Raw genomic sequence first — 17,799 nt, 5'->3', positions numbered from 1 at the left:
TCAGCAAAATGTATGACAACAACTGATGCTTTATGAAAATGAAAACTGAAAACTGCTTCAGATATGTAGATTTTCTGGAGGATTTTATGGGAGAAACATAATCACTGTGAATTAACAAACAGGAGATGGGCAGATGCAAGGATGAGGATGTAGAATGTATTCTATTACCGTAGCTACATGGCTAGGAGCCAGGAGCCAGGAGCCAGGAGCCAGTGGTCAGCTTCAAAGATTCAGAACATTTTGGGACTAAAGTAATACGTATTAGATTCTTTTGTTACAAGAAAGTAAACATTTGCACAGCAAGAATCCATCATATCTGGCAAATTATAAGACAGTGATTAATGTATTTGCTGTTTGTCAGAGTATCTGATGGTACAGTTCTAAAAGGATTTGTATTTGTACACATTTGAAATATTTAGATAACCAGTGTTGGATATTTCAATGTTTTCTGTAATAAACTAAATGCAATATAGGATTTTCAGAACTGGACGTTGGAGCAATGAAATCTCTTAATATCTTTCTATACAATCCCATGTAATCAAAACCATGATACAGCTGGGCATGACAGAACTTACTTCTGGAACGAAAGCTGAAATTTAGTCTTTACTAAACAACAAACCTGTAATCATAAGTCTTCCAAATTGTGTTCCACATGCACTGCATAATTAATTTCATCCATTGGCATTTATAACTACTATTTAAGAACATATGTCAGATTTGTGAGCTGTTGTTTATCTACAAAAGGCCTTTAAAGGAATTAAACACTTCATGTTTTCATGGTCAGTGTATAACATAAGCAGTGCCTGATTTAGGAAAAAGAATAAGCTTCCTGGAGAAATACAAGGCTACAAACCTCATTCTTTATTTTATTAGTGACATCTTTCCCTTTTTTTGTTAAACTTGCGTGCTGTTTTTCATACTGTATGTGATAGTGATGCCAACATGAACAGTCATTTTTGGGAGGTCGAGCCAAAGGTATCGGCCATTCGATTGGCTTCAAATGAGGTTGTGTTTCCTACTGTATAACATTAAAATCCGTTCTTGATCCCAACGTTACTTATTTGTGCCAAATCATTATCATCTATTAAGAAGAAAAAAGTACTCCGCCTTTAAAAAGGAAATGGTTGACTTTCCTTTGTGTGCACATTCTCACCTATAGCAAACCAGAGGGGCTTTTTTGTAAACTTAGTATGTTTGTAATGTGTCTATAAAGGTAAATAAGGCTTTCCCTAATTGCATTTAGGAAAAAAAGAAATTAAAGACAGCAGTAAAGGAAACTAGGAGTTTAAGGACACTAGGAAAACTTATATGATAGTCTGTAATATATTCTAAATGAAGTGACTTGCTAAACTGTTAACATTCAAGCATGTCTTGTGCACAACAAATCTCCATGGACAAAGTGCCTGTAGCAGGGTGCATGTCCTACTGAGGTCTCTGTATCACTGTCTTGTCACTTTGGAGGCGTTTTCCAACCCCGTTCCTGGGGGATCCGGTCTTCTAGTTTTTGTTCCAGTTGAGTTCTTAATTATAGTCTGATTGAGTTAAATGTTCTATTTGAGACTTGTATTAAATATGATTTCAGCTCCTTAAAAAACTGAATTGGACTGTCATTGACATCAAGCCACTACAAATTCCCGAGCTTCAAAACTGCCCTCGTTCAGATGTTAGTGTCGCTGTAATGTAACCATCTGCACTTCTGTTGAAAGAAAAAAAAATCATTGTAGGGATGTTTGATAGTACTTCCTTTTTGAAGTGAACAAACATACAGTAGGTTCCTATTTGAGCACGTGCAGAACAGTCTCTATGAGTATCAATAAGGTCTGGTCTGGCAGTTCACACTAGCTGAAGTGCCTTATTTCAAGAACCTGCAACACAGGTGGACTTGTCATATATCTGTAATGCCTTGTACACACACAAGAACATAAAATGAAAGGAATTTGAGCTCAGCTGCAATACGCACTGGCCTGTCCTGTTTAACTGTATGCCGTAAAGTAATCCCAGGTGTAGCTGTATTATGTCCTTGACAATTACTGTTAGAGGCTTAATTTAATGCTCAACCTGTCTTCTCAGGCGCATTGCCTTCAATAACCCTCTTGATCTACAGCTCAGACTAATTCAATATACTAAGTACAGTATAGCATATCAGTTTAAAAAGTTGAGTGTTAAAGATGAGTTCGTTTAACTACGCAATTTTAGTATGAACTAGATGAAGACAACTGCATTTCCAGCTCCCTCAGAATGTAATGCGGAATACTAGTAATACTGTAGCTAATTAAAGGTAAAACATTGATCTCTCTTTTCACTTCCGATGTCCTTCTGTCCTCACCACCATGCCTTAGCATGCAAATTGTGCAAACTGCACATACACACAGTTGTGGCCTTTTGCACTCTGCAACCTGTAGTCTTTTCAAAAATCTTTCAGAAAGGCATGCAGTTTAGAAAAATGGTGAAATTATCCCCTCCCACTATCAAACACAGGAACGACGAACATGAATTCAATCTACAAGAAAATTGTGCACTACTGTAGTGTACAATTTTGGTTTTAAGATACAGCTTTAGGGGGGAAATACCTCTGGGGGTGTACAGTATGAGCATCAGAGAAAGAGGTGGTGTGCATTTTTTAAACTGTAATATCACCTTTCCAATTAGTTCTAGAAACGTATTATCAAAACCGTCACTCGCATGGACTATGCATGCATTCGTCCAGATGAATAATTCATATTACAGTATTTCTACGCGTCTTTTGTCGTCTGTTTTGTTTTCAGTTTAAACGCAACTCACATTCAGCACTGACAGCTTTATACAATACCCCATTAGCCTGTGCATTAACTTATTCCTACTCTAATCCGTTGTGTTGATAAACACGGTGCTTCTTTTAAGCCTTGTGTTGATATAGTTACTGGAGTAGTTGGTAATTGAAGGCTGCGCCCTAGTTTGTGTCCAATCAGAGTGTATCTGCTGTGGAATGAATAAGGCAGCAATGCGTAAACAAGCGCTGGAAACTCCTCCGCCCCTTTTTCTATCAGTCTCTCACTGAAGCTAGTTCCGTATTCTCTACTACTTTAATACATCAGCCATTCACTTTAACCTCCGTAAGGTTAGAAAAACAGTGCATTTACATCAGATCAAATTGACCATGGCCTCTTGAGATTAAAAAGGTAAGGGATGCGGTTTACCACAAATCAGAGGAACCGCTGATGCTGTATATTGCGTATCATTTTCACAGGGTACTGTACTAGTAAAGTTTTGGGGTGGGCAGGGATGGGGATCATGTGTCATTTGTATCAAGTTGCTGGGCATGTGAGTTCGACCTTGTTATCCTCGATTGCGTGTAGTTAAGGTATCTAAACTAGTCTACGAAGAAAACTGTTACCCCGATCTTATGGAAAGTGCTACTTTTTAAATCGATTACAACTTACGGTGCAAATTCCTTTAAAACAACGGTGATTAATGTCTCGGTAACTAGCAGTATTCAGGCGTTTATAGTCCACTAAACCTGTTTTAAGGGAGGTGACGCAAATTGTGACGCTTGTGGCTTCCTGGTGATGAGGGACAGATAACAGTACATTCACTGTTAAACTGAAGAGAGCAGGCAAGCTTATTTCTTTGCTGCGTATTGAGGATTTTTCTAGCAATCTATGCCCGAGCAGTTCTTAGGCAACGTGACGTTCGTTCTCTACAGAGTATGTTTTACTAAATATCCGGTTCATGATAGGGCATACTGTTAACATTTAACCCTGGCTATTTCATTTTGTAAGAGGAAAATGTTTGATTAGGCGCATTCCCCTTTTCTTTTCGTTGAAGTGAACAAATTATGCAAGGAAATACCGCACTTAGAGAGCGGCGTAGCTTCCGAATCATAATGTCAGGGTGCTTTGACCGGGCACCTGCGCACATCGGCCCACGGCCGCTATCGTACAGAAACTGTGTTTCAGGACAACGATGTCCGACTTCCTGAAAATTACGTCAGCTTTAAATTTTGGATTAAAATGACTGTTGAAAACACTGTTCATGACTGATACAACATTAAGATGTCACAAGAAAGTAAGGGAAAGTTTTACAGATGGGGAGGGAACACTTGCTGTGTAATAAAGCATGCACCTGTGCTTTGTCTTTAGTAGCTTCAATTTAACATTAAAAACAATGTTTTTTAAGAAATCGGTTTTAATGTTTCAGAACTGTAATTGATTGTTTTTTAAGATAAAATAAACGTCTTTGCCCACGCCTGTTTTATCTGACAAGAAATGTGGGTTGTGTGCTCAAAAACAGAAAGATAATACACGGTAAACTTAAGATCACAAAATGCGTTGCCTTCATGCACGCGAGAAATGAAATGACACGTTTTCTAATTTTTCCCTCTTGCGTTATTGTATCACAATTGCATAAATGTAACCTGACTTATAAACATAAATTTGACTCCAGATTTATTAATTCAATTGCAAAATATGTTATAAAATATACGTGTGTGTACATTCAGTGTATACTGCATGTGTTGAGGACAGGAAAAAGTTTAAGACTAATACCTGGTGGACATTGATAAAAAAAAAGAATATATCCAAGTTCGTTTCTGATTTCTGTAAACTTACAGTGTTCAAAATTATTCATACACTGTCAAAACAGCTTTTTGTTGAGCCTTCTTGTTTTTTCAAGAACACAGAGAATCTGCTTGTTTTAGTCTTTTAATATGTTCATGCACTTCCATGTAAGATTTTGATGTCATTCCTTCAAACAGAACTTTTCAAGATGCTTCAGAACTGCTGTCTTTAGTTCGCGAGCACAAATGTTCTATTTAGTATTTTGGTCAAATTCTAATATCGTTGAAAAGAGCAGATGAATATGAAGGGATAGCATACCTAATACTTTGGCATTAACTCACCTGACTGAGGAAATAATATTGCTGGTCAAAGATCATTCCTCCCCCCACTTAGGAGGAATGAACTAGGGAGACAGCTGGGGTAGAGGGAGAGAGGTTGGATGCACACAGAGTTGCAGGCACCCAGCAAGTCTTTAAATGTAGGAGAGTGGGAGATAATTTTACCGCTTCCTGAACTTCTGTTAAATAATAATGCCATTTGTACTGAGATCTGGAGGTTTTGAAGGCCAATCGAATATATTTTCTAATGCTGCTTTCCTGTGGCAAAGTCCGTTTGCAAACAACCATGTTCTGCTTCACAGGGGGAAACAGGTTTTTGGATGAAAAACCCTGATATATTTTGGAGCCCATGCTGCCCTTTGTTCTTACGGGGGAACCAGGAGCAGATTATGCATGACAGCCCTAGTTCTTTACTTCACAGAAAGCATTCTTTCTCCAACAAAAGCTTCACCTTTCTGTGTAAATCACACCACTGGTGAGACTGTCCAAAAACTCAATTTGTGTTTCATCCAGCTACATAATTTGGTCCCATTTCACTTTCGAGTCAATTAGTTGCTGTGTGACACATTCATCTTTTCTTTTTATGTTATCATGGAGCTCTGCCACAGACCAGTCTCCAGTGGTAGTCTTGGAGACATCGCATCCTGATGATTTCCAGTTGTTGTCCTTGACAACCAAGGACACCACTGGTAGTTCACACCAAATAAGCCTCCAAATTGTCTTCTCTTACTGCACATTTAGAACAAATGTTCCTCGTCCTCTTCTTGTTGGGGCTGAAACTCTCACATTGACTTGGAGCTTGCTGGATGATGGAGACCACAGTGAAAACTGGAATGCTACAGTATAAAGACTTTTGTAACAGTCAACAGAGTGGTTGACGTCAATAATCTCTTAATAACCTGAGATCTTTGGACAGTTCTCTGGCATTTCTCCTGCTTGATGTGATTCTGAGTGTTTTGCTTCCTTCTTCCCTCTCCCTGAATGTTCAGTAGCAATCAAGACATCTTACAGAAGCATCTATAAACTTACTGACTAAATGCTAAACCAGATGACTAAAAAACATTTGAGGCTGATATTGTCAGTAAATTTACAGAGTGTGAATAAATATCAACATTATGTATTTAGAATAATGTTTGATTGTTTTAAAAAAGGTATTTTCTGCAATGTCCAATACATATAGTTGTAGGTTTTATTTAAAAAAAGTAATGTCTGCAATAATACTGATGAGCCCCAATCTTGTTAGTCTTATAGCTCATCAGTTTCTCAATATTATTACAACTTGTATATTATGGATAAATTAAGCAAATGTTACAGGCTGAGGTAGGTGACAATAGAGGTGTCTAAAAATCTAGATAAACTGTAAGGATTTCCAGCTTCAAAGCAGAGGGGATGTCCATGAGATGCAGGGGATCCCGAGTCTGTGATCAAAGCAATAATAAAGCTTACCTTGGTTTACCTTAAGAGGTTAAATAATTGAGTGCCAATCAACAGTCCAGACAGATTAGATCAGATCAGTAGAAAGAAAGGGGTGAAAAAGGAATGAAGAAGGTCAGCCCACCAGTTAGAGAGAAGATAGGAGACAGAACTTGAAGGGTTTACTAGGCAAGAGTCCCTACTTCATGATTATCCAGAAAAAACTAGATTGGAGATAAGTATTTGAATCTTGCTAAGAGAGCTTGCTATTCTGTAGCTTTTAGGGAGCTTGGAATTTCTGAGGAAAGAATTCCTCACTTTAATACTGCCTCTCCTGCTAGTGGGTGCATTTTACAATAGAGAGATAGGCTCCCATTTGTTTTGTGGCATCCGCCTTGGAGCAAGAGAGTGATTTTACTGCAGGTTGTATTGTATTAAGTTTAGGAGGCAGCTTATTTCTTAATTTGGCCTCTATAGGCATTATTTAAGAACCAAATGCTTGGTAGCAGCCTGTGGATTTCTTGGTGGTCTACACAGAGACTTCTGAAATGCCTTGTCTGTAAGTTTGTTGAGAGACGTTGTATGTTTTGTAGAGTGTCACTATCATGTATAAATGTGTGATTTAATATGACCTATAAACCTTTCTGGTTTTACTGGAGCAGAGTTAGAGACGCCATGTAGTACACATTCTTAAAAGATACACCCAGCAGGACCGTTCCTCATAAACTGTAGGTTTGAATATTTTATATGAATACATTTTCCACCTCTGATACACACCCAGCATTCAGATGAAGGGTGAGACTATTATTTCCTTAATCCTAGTGGGATAGGTTACCAGAAATACTCGGGGACACTGGAATAATGAGAACAGAACTTTAGTGTCCTTAGCTATTTATGTGTGGTGTTAGGCCCAAAGAAAATAAGGAACTTCCTAGCACAATTGTGCTAATCCATGTCTGGAGGAGTTTCTGGTGGAAATGAACCCCCCACTCATTACCTTTGAGAGGCAGCACCTCAGGGTTTTCAGGAAGTTGTCATTATTTACCCCCCAGTACTCTTCACTTCCTTTCTGTAGCAGATTGCAGCATTCACGTCCAGGGTATCTCCCTGTCAAATGTCAGAGGGGAAAAGGCGATTACTGCAGCCGATACCAGGAGAGACAGTAGTGTCCTGAAGTGAGCTTGTTTGGATTCCTGTGGTGACGCGTGTCTTCTCTGTTACAGGTTCCCATGTCCCACTGGCACGGAATATAAAATGAAGCACCTATGAGACTACATCCTGGAGAATGTATGTTCCCCACAGTGCAGATAGGATCGAAATGAGGTGGATGCACAGAGCATCACAGCTGTGCAGCGCAGCACAGACACTCCTGTGAAACCCTTCACCCCTGCTCCTCCTCCCCAGCACACTGCCTTCTCACCTCTCTCATCCTGATACCTCCACTGAGGGTAAAAATGGCTGCTCAGAGGAAGCACCTGGTCAGAGATTTTAACCACTTCATCACCTGCTACGTTTGCAAAGGATACCTAATCAAGCCCACAACAGTGACTGAGTGCCTCCACACTTGTAAGTATGAAACCCATTGCTGAACCTCCAAAAGGAATGCAATGTATTTTGATATTTCTGCGACACATTCTAGGAAACAGGAACATGCAAAAGCATCTGATTAAGACCTAAAAAACATCTTACTAAATAATGTACAGTAGCTCAATTGAGCTATTAAAGAGAAGTACACAAAAGGTGTGCAGACCCTTACTGGCATTTCCTACCCCAGGTCTATTGAAAGTTCGGAGGCTCTGTGTGAGAGCTGCGAGAGGGCCTTCACCCAGCAGGATCGCAGGGCTGCTGTTGATAACATAACCTACTGTATGTACAGTTGCAAGAAAAAGTTTGTGAACCCTTTGGAATTACCTGGAGTTCTGCATTAATTCCTCATAAAAATATGGTCTGATGTTCAACTAAGTCACAACAATAGATAAACAATCTGCTTAAACTAATACTACACAAACAGATGCACTTCAGTATTGAAGACATCATTTAAACATTCACAGTCCAGACTGGAAAAAGTTTGTGAAGACTCATTTAGTAACTGGTAGAACCTTCTTTAGTAGCAATAACTTCTACCGAACATTTCCTGTAGCTGCTAATGAGACTTGAACAGTTAGGAGGAATTTTAGACCATTCGTCCTTACAAAACTGTTTTAGTGCATTGATATTTCTGGGATTCCTTGTGTGAACAGCTCTCTTCAAGTCATGCCACAGCATCTCAATTGGGTTGAGGTCTGGACTCAGACTTGGCCATTCCAGAATGGAAATTTTCTTCTGATTAAGCCATTCTGTTGGGGATTTAATCCTGTGTTTCGGGTCATTGTCTTGTTGCATCACCCAACTTCTATTAAGCTTCAGGTGACAGGCCACTACCCTGACATTCTCCTGTAAAATTTCTTGATACAATTTTGAATTCATTGTTCCCTCTATGATAGCAAGCTGTCCAGGCCCTGAGGCAGCAAAACAGCCCCAAACCATGATGCCCCCTTCATCCTGCTTCACGGTTGGGATAAGGTTTTGGTGTTGGTGTGCAGTGCTTCCCCCCCCCCTCCAAAAATAGCATTGCGCGTTTCTGCCAAAGAGTTCAACTTTTGTCTCATTCGTCCACAGAACATTGTTCTAGTAGTACTGCTGAACATCCAGGTGGTCGTTTGCGAACTTGAGACAGGCAGCAATGTTTTTTTTTGGAGAACAGCCGTTTCCTCCATGGTGTCCTTCCATCAACACCATTCTCGTTCAGGGTTTTTCTTATAGTGGACACATGAACAGAGACTTTGGCAAGTCCAAGAGATTCCTGCGGGTCCTTTGCTGTTACCCAAGGGTTCTTTTTCACCTCCTTCAGCATTGCAAGCTGCGCTCTTGCCGTGCTCTTTGCAGGACGCCCACTCCTAGGGAGAGTGGCAACAGTACTGACTTTGCCCCATTTGTAGATAATTTGTCTTACCATGGATTGATGAACACCCAGGCCTTTAGAAATGCTTTTGTAGCCTTTTCCAGCTTTATTCATCTCTACAATTCTTCTAAGGTTCTCTGATATTTCTTTTGATCAAGGCATGGTTCACATGAACAGCTCTTTCTTGAGAAGAGCAGACTCTGTCAGTAACCAGTCTTTGTGTGCCTTTTTTATGGGGTGGGGCTCCTCCAACTCAAACCTGCAATCTCATCTCATTGATTGGAACACCTGACTCCTGACTAGCTTTTGGAGAAGTCATTAGCCTAGAGGTTCACATACTTTTTCCAACCTAGACTGTGAATGTTTAAATGATGTGTTCAGTACTGAGAAGAAGAAGTACCATTGTTTGTGTGTTATTAGTTTAAGCAGGTTGTGTTTGTCTATTATTGTGACTTAGTTGAAGATCAGACCACATTTTTCTGAGTGATTAGTACAGAAATCCAGGTAATTCCAAAGGGTTCACAAATTTTTTCTTGCAACTGTATGTGTATATTTTTGTATATGGAACAAGTAAAGGTTTATTCCTTGCTGAAACGAGAAGAAACGAAACGCAACATTTCGGCTGTGCAGCCTTCTTTGGCTGTTACCTACCTGAACTATTTTTGTATGTGTTGCGTATCCTGTGAGCCACCACAGGATAAGTGGACTGAAAATGAAAGTGTGGATGGGTATTATTTATAAGTTGATATGTGAACTTGGCTCCAATAAATATTTGTATAAACTTGATTTCATAGTACTGTCACTTTAATGATTATGCCTGCTCTACATTGGCCCACAACAGAATCAGAATCGCTTGGCACAGTTGTGTTGTGCAGATATTTGTCCATGACTGCGCATCTCCGATACTCTTCTGTTGGGGAAAAAAAAACCAAAACCGCTCTTTTGCAACATGAAACGCTACGTTTGAGTAAACTTAAACCTCAGGAAGAGACCTAGAGGCCTAGAGACCTAGAGACCTGTGGGTTGCACATCACAGCATTGCACTTTGGAGTTGCACAGCTCACACATTGATTTTATTTTCTGTCATCTCTGAAGGAAAAGGACTTAAGATGCAAACTCTTTGGGGACTGCAGTCTGTTTGCTGCTGCTTCTCTCTGCAATCAGTATCAGTTTCTGTGCTGGAGTCTCCTGAGAGCTGGGAGCTTCTCTATGGGTTTGAATGCTTGTGTGTGATCTAGAGTAGATGGACACAAGCTTTTTTTTTTGTTACTGGTTGCACCAAAAAATAAATCTTTTTTTCTTGACAAGCTGCTTGGCAAGGTCTGCAGTTCAAAAACATTTGGCACATCAGGGAAGCTTTGGGAGTTTGGAAAGTATGTTTTACAGTTCTTTGTGCCTCTAGTTTACTCTATTCCGCTTTGATAAAACTTGTATTTAGGAGAAACAGACTATTATTGATTTGTAAGTAAATTCAGAAAACGGTGTTCAGAATTCACATTGACTGTGGAGCTATAGTACTTTATATGCATTTGTTAAATTAATTTAACAATTTGTCTAACACAACAAAGATATTTTTCCCTAACTTGTTAGTTTGCGATATTATAGCAATATTATAGAGAGATTACATTGAGTTATGACAGGTACAGTACTGTATCTTATTTATGTTGTGTGGCTACAAAAAGATTTTATGGAAGATGGAGAGTGTAAGACAAAAATCAACATTACATAGGGGGTTAAACAGAACACCATGTATGTAAAATAACAGAAACCATCCCCTCTATAAGACTCTGGCATGTGATTTTCATGATTTTAGTTTATATGGGCTTTGTATACTGACAATTGATTAGATTATTGGGCTCAGCCTTTTTGTATTTAAAAAAAAAATCAAGCAATAAACAATTGAGGTTGTCACGTGGCTAATCATGGATCAGGCTAAAGCTAACACACACACATACATTATTTGCTGCATGTATCAGGGTGAACAAAGTTACCTTCAGCTGTATGTTGAATCACCATGACAACAAGTATCGGTCTTTCTGAATAAGCCATTTGTGTATCCAATTTGTTTTTCCTTGAAGGGAAATCAGTTTTTATCTGTCATGGAAATTATATTGACCTTCACTGTAATCCCAAAGAAGAAGAATATATTTACGTCTAAGACCTTTTAATACAATGATAGCTAGCTGGGTGATGCTAATTCTTGTCCCCTGCAGAGAGCTGTAAGAAATAACTTGTACTGAGTGCATTTACAGTAGTTTGTTTTCTACCATGCAATTCAAGAATGTAAAGAAGAAACTAGCCAGTTAACTTTTAAAATGTGATATTTTTTATTTTTCAAGGAAGTCTAGCACTGATGTTTTGCTCAAATGAAGGGAAAAAAACTCTGCAGTAGAATAAAACCTTTCTCTGAGAGTTTGAGGGCTTAGTATTGGTCTGTAGCAATGAGGCAAAGAAATTTTGAAGAAATATTGTTGTGGCCACTCATTTAGTTGGAAAAAGAAGAATTAAAATTATACAGTGTAGCAGTATTACACACTATATTGGAATTTCGTTCTAATACTTTCATAATTTAAACTTGGAAAACACTGGTTCATTTCTGGTTAGGCTACTAGTGAATTTCTTAAGTTAGAGCATAAAGAGTGTGCCATTTACCAAAAGAATTTTGATAGAATACATTCCAGGTAACAAATGATTCATACCACTTACTTTTATCTGTAGCAGAATTTAGAAATTCTGCAGTGGAAGGGTTTCATTTCTGATAGTCCATAGTATTCTATGTAATACTAAAACCTTGTACTGCATTTAAATAACTTTAAAATGTTAAAATTATACATCTTTTGTGGTTCTGATTATACCCAGAATGTAAATTTGTCATCTAAGACCTAGAATACTTTCAGAAAGAAAAGGCTACTAGCGTTTTGGGACTTGTATTTGTAGGAAGGACCATATTCATTAACTAATTAATTAATTGCTTACACTTATATAGCGCTTTTCTGGACACTCCACTCAAAGTGCTTTACAGGTAATGGGGACTCCCCTCCACCATCAGCATCCACCTGGATGATGCGACGGCAGCCATAATGCGCCAGAACGCTCACCACACACCAGCTATCAGTGGGGAGGAGAGCAGAGTAATGAAGCCAATTCATAGATGGGGATTAGTAGGAGGCCATGATTGGTAAGGGCCAATGGGAAATTTGGCCAGGAAACGCCCTGGGAATTTTTATGACCACGGAGAGTCAGGACCTCGGGTTTATGTCTCATCCGAAGGACGGCGCCTGTTTACAGTATAGTGTCCCCGTCACTATACCGGTGCATTAGGACCCACATGGACCGCATGGTGAGCGCCCCCTGCTGGCCCTACTAAAACTTCTTCCAGCAGCACCTGGAACAGCAAACACCTCTTGCAGCAAAACCTTAGTTTTTCCCATGAGGTCTCCCATCCAGGTACTGACCAGGCTCACATCTGCTTAGCTTCAGTGGGTTTCCAGTTGTGAGTTGCAGAATGATATGGCTGCTGGCAATATAGATAGATAGATAATACTTTATTAATCCCGTAGGGAAATTGATGGGAATCCCGTAGGGAAATTGAGTTAACAATATCTGTTAACTGTTACAATATTCCGTTTAAAAAAGGTGGGCTAACTTTTTTTTTTGTTTGAAAGTGAAAGTGTTTCTCACCTGTAAAGGGGGAATTTACGACTACAGTTTCAAATTCATAACAAACTTTTGAAAATCACTTTCAGTGTAGCAGAAGCCTTTGCCTTCAATTACTATTTCTGGAAGGATTCCCAAGTTCCCTTTTTTTCTATTGATTTGCAAGCGGTGCTTTTTTTTCCCAGGAGAATTAGCAGGAATAATTTACATGAGAAAGTGGAGCTGTGCGTTGCAAACATCTCAGAGCCAAGCCAAATCAGCTGAAGGGTACATAGTCTGAGGCTTTTGGCACTGAAGACCAAGACTGTCGTCCCCTCGGTGAACACCACCCTCCTTCCACCTTCATAGCTTGAAAAATGAAATGCTAAATGATGGGGCTGGAGTGTTCAGGCAATGCTGTAGCATAGAGACAGGACATATTCAAGGCAAAGCCACCCTGAACCTCATTAAACCTCTTTTTTTTTTCATCACCTGACGAAACGATTCTCATCTTCTCAGGAGTGGGTAATGGATCGCTCGGCTCCTGCATCTTGTTAAGCCCAGCAGGCTTGGGGTGACGCTTTCTGTCGGGGGTGTCTCGCAAGGCTGTAACTCTTTAGAGGAAAGCACACAGCAGACTTCCTGGAATGAGGCACTGATGTCACCCTGACACACTGCCTCTCTCTCCTAGCATCAGTGAGCTGCACAGTTGCAAAGCACATTCAACTGCTTGATCACACGATTTAGTGTGGTAGCTTCAATTTTAATAGTGCTCACCACAGTCTTAAAGATATCAACAAGCATTATAAAACATGATGAAAAAAAGTACTGCACATGATTAATTATTAAGTTAAAAAAGTCATTTCACAAAGACGTGTTTTCCTCTTATGTGTGTTTCCACCCAGAATGTCACATTGTGATGGCTTTTTATAAGGAAAGAAGTACAGTATATGATACAGGACCCACAACGGACTAGATGTCCTGTAACGGGAGAATCGTGTCCTCTCTATCCCACTTTGAGCTGGATGCTTTGTGGATAGGGGCTCTGACATTCGTGGCCCTAACCAGGATCTGCTGCTTACTGGTGATGGATGGTATAGTGACTAAAACATGAAAAGCAGAATTACATTTTGAAAGCATTTTATCTTCTTTTTTGCATTAAATTATATACCATTCCTGATGGAATAATAAATTACATAAAGAATGTACTTCAAGCATCATTGTCCACAGACACCCTTGAATCAAGGTCTGTGATTTCTTGGCCCTTCATGGGTGGATGGAAATGACAGGCCATCATGTGTTTTTGGGAGCTTCTGTGTGTAGAACATTTTTGAGGTCTGTGTTTTGTACGTATCTCTGTATGCTGGCCGTTTGGGTAACATCTATATCAATCTCCTTCATGTCAGACTTCAAAACTCCAGTTAATAGATGCTGCTGGGATTACATAGATAGGAAGTACAATAGTTTATTATATAACTGCAGAGACAGCAAAAGACTGCTTCATGCAACATTTTCAGTGTTCTACCATGGAGTACAACCTGATAGAAAGCTTGGTAAGAATATACAGTATATTTGTTGTGTAAGGGTATACAAGAATACACACGTATATTTTATTGGTAAGAAGAAACAATGAAAATAGCCTTTGGAACTGAAATATATAAACCTCTAACATGTAGAGTGAAACTTTTGCAAAGATTTGCAAAGTGTATTGAAATATAAGGAACCTGGCTTTTTCAGATGCGTATATGCATCTATAAACTACATTTTCCTTGGAGTGACAGTGATTGTGGTCAGCTAAGGCTTTGATGATGTTCTAAAGCAGTTCTGTCTGACTTTGCTTGAACTTTTCCCAAGTTAACGCACTCGAGTAGACATCTAATTTCATAATGGAACTGCTTGCAATAAATGGACAGTGTGGAAAAGCTACTAAATGTCAAACACAAATCAACTGAGGCAGTCCCAGCTGTGACCTCTGCGGAATTATAATGAGTTTTAATACAAAAAGGTCAGGAGTGAGAGAGGCTGATTTTAGGTGGAAGAGCAAGGACAACATCTCAAAATATGACCAGAAAGCAACTTGACTGATCAGCTGGAGGAGAGTGATGGCTGTTGCACTGGCTGACTAGGTTCGATTGTATTTTTCTATGCTTGTAAGACTAATAATTAATGCTTTTATTCAAATCTGGGCTGTAATTGCACTTGCTTCTAACAAATCTCCTTACAAAATGTGGGCCTTGTCTTGAATCAGAGGCACTTTTCCTGAGCAGGTGAATTTCAAACTTGGAAAATTATTCAGTTTCATTTAAAGCCTGTTGATAAAGTTGCTGAGTGGCATCAGAGACATGGTAGGGCAGTATGAAGGTGGAGAGGTTAGCACTGCTGCCTTCTTCCAGCTGTAGTGCCCTGTGTCCAGTCCCGTTCTCATGTGTGGAGATTGTCAGTTCTTCCCGGGCTTAATTGGCAGTTCTGAATTGACCCTTTCTTTGTGGCCCTTTAATAGACTGGTGTCCCATCCAAGTGGACTTTGGTTTAACGTTTCTCCTGAAGGGCAGCACCTTTAATAGTGCTCCCTGACACCACTCCACAGTACGGGTTGGAAAATCTAGGTCCACAGGGAAAAGTGCCATCTACTGGTCCATCAACACTACTTGGAGCTTGGAGGTTACCTATCCCATACCCAACTCAGCATTGCTTGGCTTCCTGGGTCTAGCATGACCAGCTACAAGGTGATCATACTGCTGTCATGACACTCAATAAGAACCACAACCCTTAGACTTTGAGCCATGTAAGACATGGTTAAGGTGACCGGATATCTCCATTGATAAGAGTATTGCACTGGAAATGGAAAAGTAAAAGAGGTTTGATCCCCCTTGGGCCCCAACGTACTGACTCTCCGGGTCAGCAGGGTGCTTTCATCCTTTTATAGAACAGACTATTACTTTTATTGTTTTACTAACTTACTAACTGGTGAAATGTATGTGAATTTGTCAGGTGTCCTCTTTAAATATAAAATTATGATTATGACATATACAAAGGGGTATAAAATACGCATATACAGTCTACCGTTATACATGGTGTTCAGTTTATTGAATCGTTTGTTTTATTTTCTTCTGTTTCTAGTTTGCAAAAGTTGTATCGTCCAGCACTTTGAAGACAGTAATGACTGTCCGAAATGCGGCATCCAAGTTCATGAAACAAACCCATTGGAAATGTTAAGGTAAGGCATGTAAAAGAGGTTTATGCTCGGGGAAAGAACTGAACAGCAACACCAGTCAATTCAATAATAACAGTATACTAATATGCGTCATTTTATTCATCGTCTAGACATTGTGAGAAAGTCATAGAAAAGGCAGACAAATTGTTAGGCTATGTAGTTAAAAAATGTCAGATTTATTCAAGGGATGTTAAAAAGTGTACATCGCATTAGTAGAACTGTATATGTTGTATAATATGTAATATAAAATATACATTGCTGCCCTGGAATCTGTCCAGGGAAGAGGAACCAGATACATTCTCTGGATTCCCAGGGAACACTGACAGACTAAAAGAACTTAATCTTTTCAGTCCTGAACAGTATTCAGATGTTCAAAATCCTTTGACATTGTTAAAGTGATTGCAGTGGACGTCTTTAAAACTAGCAGTGAAACAGGAGCCAGAGAACACAAACAAACTAAAGGGATATGCATTAAAAACAAAACAGAGGACGTGTCTTTACACAGAGGGTTGTAGGAGGCTGGAACAAACTGCACAGCCTTGTGGTTGAAGCTGATACCTAAGGAACAGTTGGGTTGGGATTCTCCATCACTTACAAAGGAGACGGATTAAATGATTACTTCTTTGTGACCTTCCAAAACCTTACTAATGAAAAAAATTGTATAACAACTCAGGTCATTAAACTTGAAGAAGACATAGATGAAAAATGGTTACTGCTACTAGAAATATTGAATTGGATAACTCCACAGGAAAAGCTTGTTAATATTAAGGTTGTTGCTATTAACTACTAACTACCAAACAGGCTAGACGGGCCGAATGGCCTCCTCTCTTTTGTAACATTTCTTCTTGACAACAATAATAATGACAATGGTAATACTTCAGTAACAAGTTAAACACTTGGTGTAATGGCATCACAACCCAGTGACCAAGTGACCAGTAGTGCAGTACTCTTGTAAAAGAGGTTTTCAGGCTTAATAGTATGTTGGATGCTCAGCCATTGCTTGCAGCCTATGAGTAAGAAAGGGGACTCGAAGAGACATCGTCTACACCCTGCAGAAAATCCAGAGAACGCAAATGACTGCATGTCCTGCAGACCGACACATTTTCAACCATACCCTTCTCTGTAAATGTGACTCCTTCATTCTGGCCTTTTGAATACACATGGACGGAATTCCTGAATTCCTCATTTTCATCATACTGACTGAAAAGAAGGACCTGCCTACGCAGTGAAAAAGTAGAAAATGCAATTTCATAACGTGTCAGCGTGCACAGTTTTGATTTACAGTCTTTCTTGACTTCGCCTCCGTATTCTTCCTGACAACTCATAACTGTAGCTAATCCCTCTCTCTTTTGTGTGAGGGTAATCCTCCTCTATTGAAATGTTACAGTTCTCATGGTGATGCAGACAGCACTGTTAAAAATTCAGCCCTAGCCTCTCTCTCAGGACCTGCTTCAATAGGCATTTGTACCTGGTTCATTATTTCAGGAGTTTAGCAGATACTTGTCACCTGCAAGGGGCCTCCTCTTTCTCTCCGGCCATTCTCTTTCTGTTCTAGCTTGCCCCATAGTGCGAGAGCAAACGAAGTGCATGTAGTCAGTTTCCAAAACTTAGGTTGAAGGTGACAAAGGAGTGTGGGGGGTGGTGGCAGTTCTGTCTGTATGTTGCCTATGCCAGCGTGATCACTGTGTAGTTTTCCACACTGGCTGTGTAGCTCTTGCCAGC

At 39.6% G+C, this 17,799-nt stretch overlaps 1 protein-coding gene across 2 annotated transcripts in view; it reads left to right on the top strand.

Annotated features, from left to right (window-relative positions):
- The first annotated feature begins 3,001 nt into the window (after positions 1-3,001).
- Positions 3,002-17,799, top strand: part of pcgf5b (polycomb group ring finger 5b) — a 32,423-nt gene continuing 17,625 nt past the window's right edge. For both annotated transcript variants that reach the window (XR_015939491.1, XM_088634751.1), the window contains exons 1-3: positions 3,002-3,158; positions 7,510-7,852; positions 15,984-16,080. Coding sequence is in view for 1 of the 2 variants with exons in the window: in XM_088634751.1 (XP_088490877.1) it covers positions 7,741-7,852; positions 15,984-16,080 (209 nt within the window). In the remaining variant the exon portion in view is untranslated. The remainder of the gene's footprint in view (positions 3,159-7,509; positions 7,853-15,983; positions 16,081-17,799) is intronic.

The sequence above is a fragment of the Lepisosteus platostomus genome, chromosome 6 (assembly GCF_059453375.1).
Source record: "Lepisosteus platostomus isolate fLepPlt1 chromosome 6, fLepPlt1.hap1, whole genome shotgun sequence".
In the NCBI taxonomy this organism is placed as follows: Eukaryota; Metazoa; Chordata; class Actinopteri; order Semionotiformes; family Lepisosteidae; genus Lepisosteus; species Lepisosteus platostomus.
The sequence above is the reverse complement of the archived record's forward strand: the minus strand, read 5'-3'. Positions and strand labels throughout refer to the sequence as shown.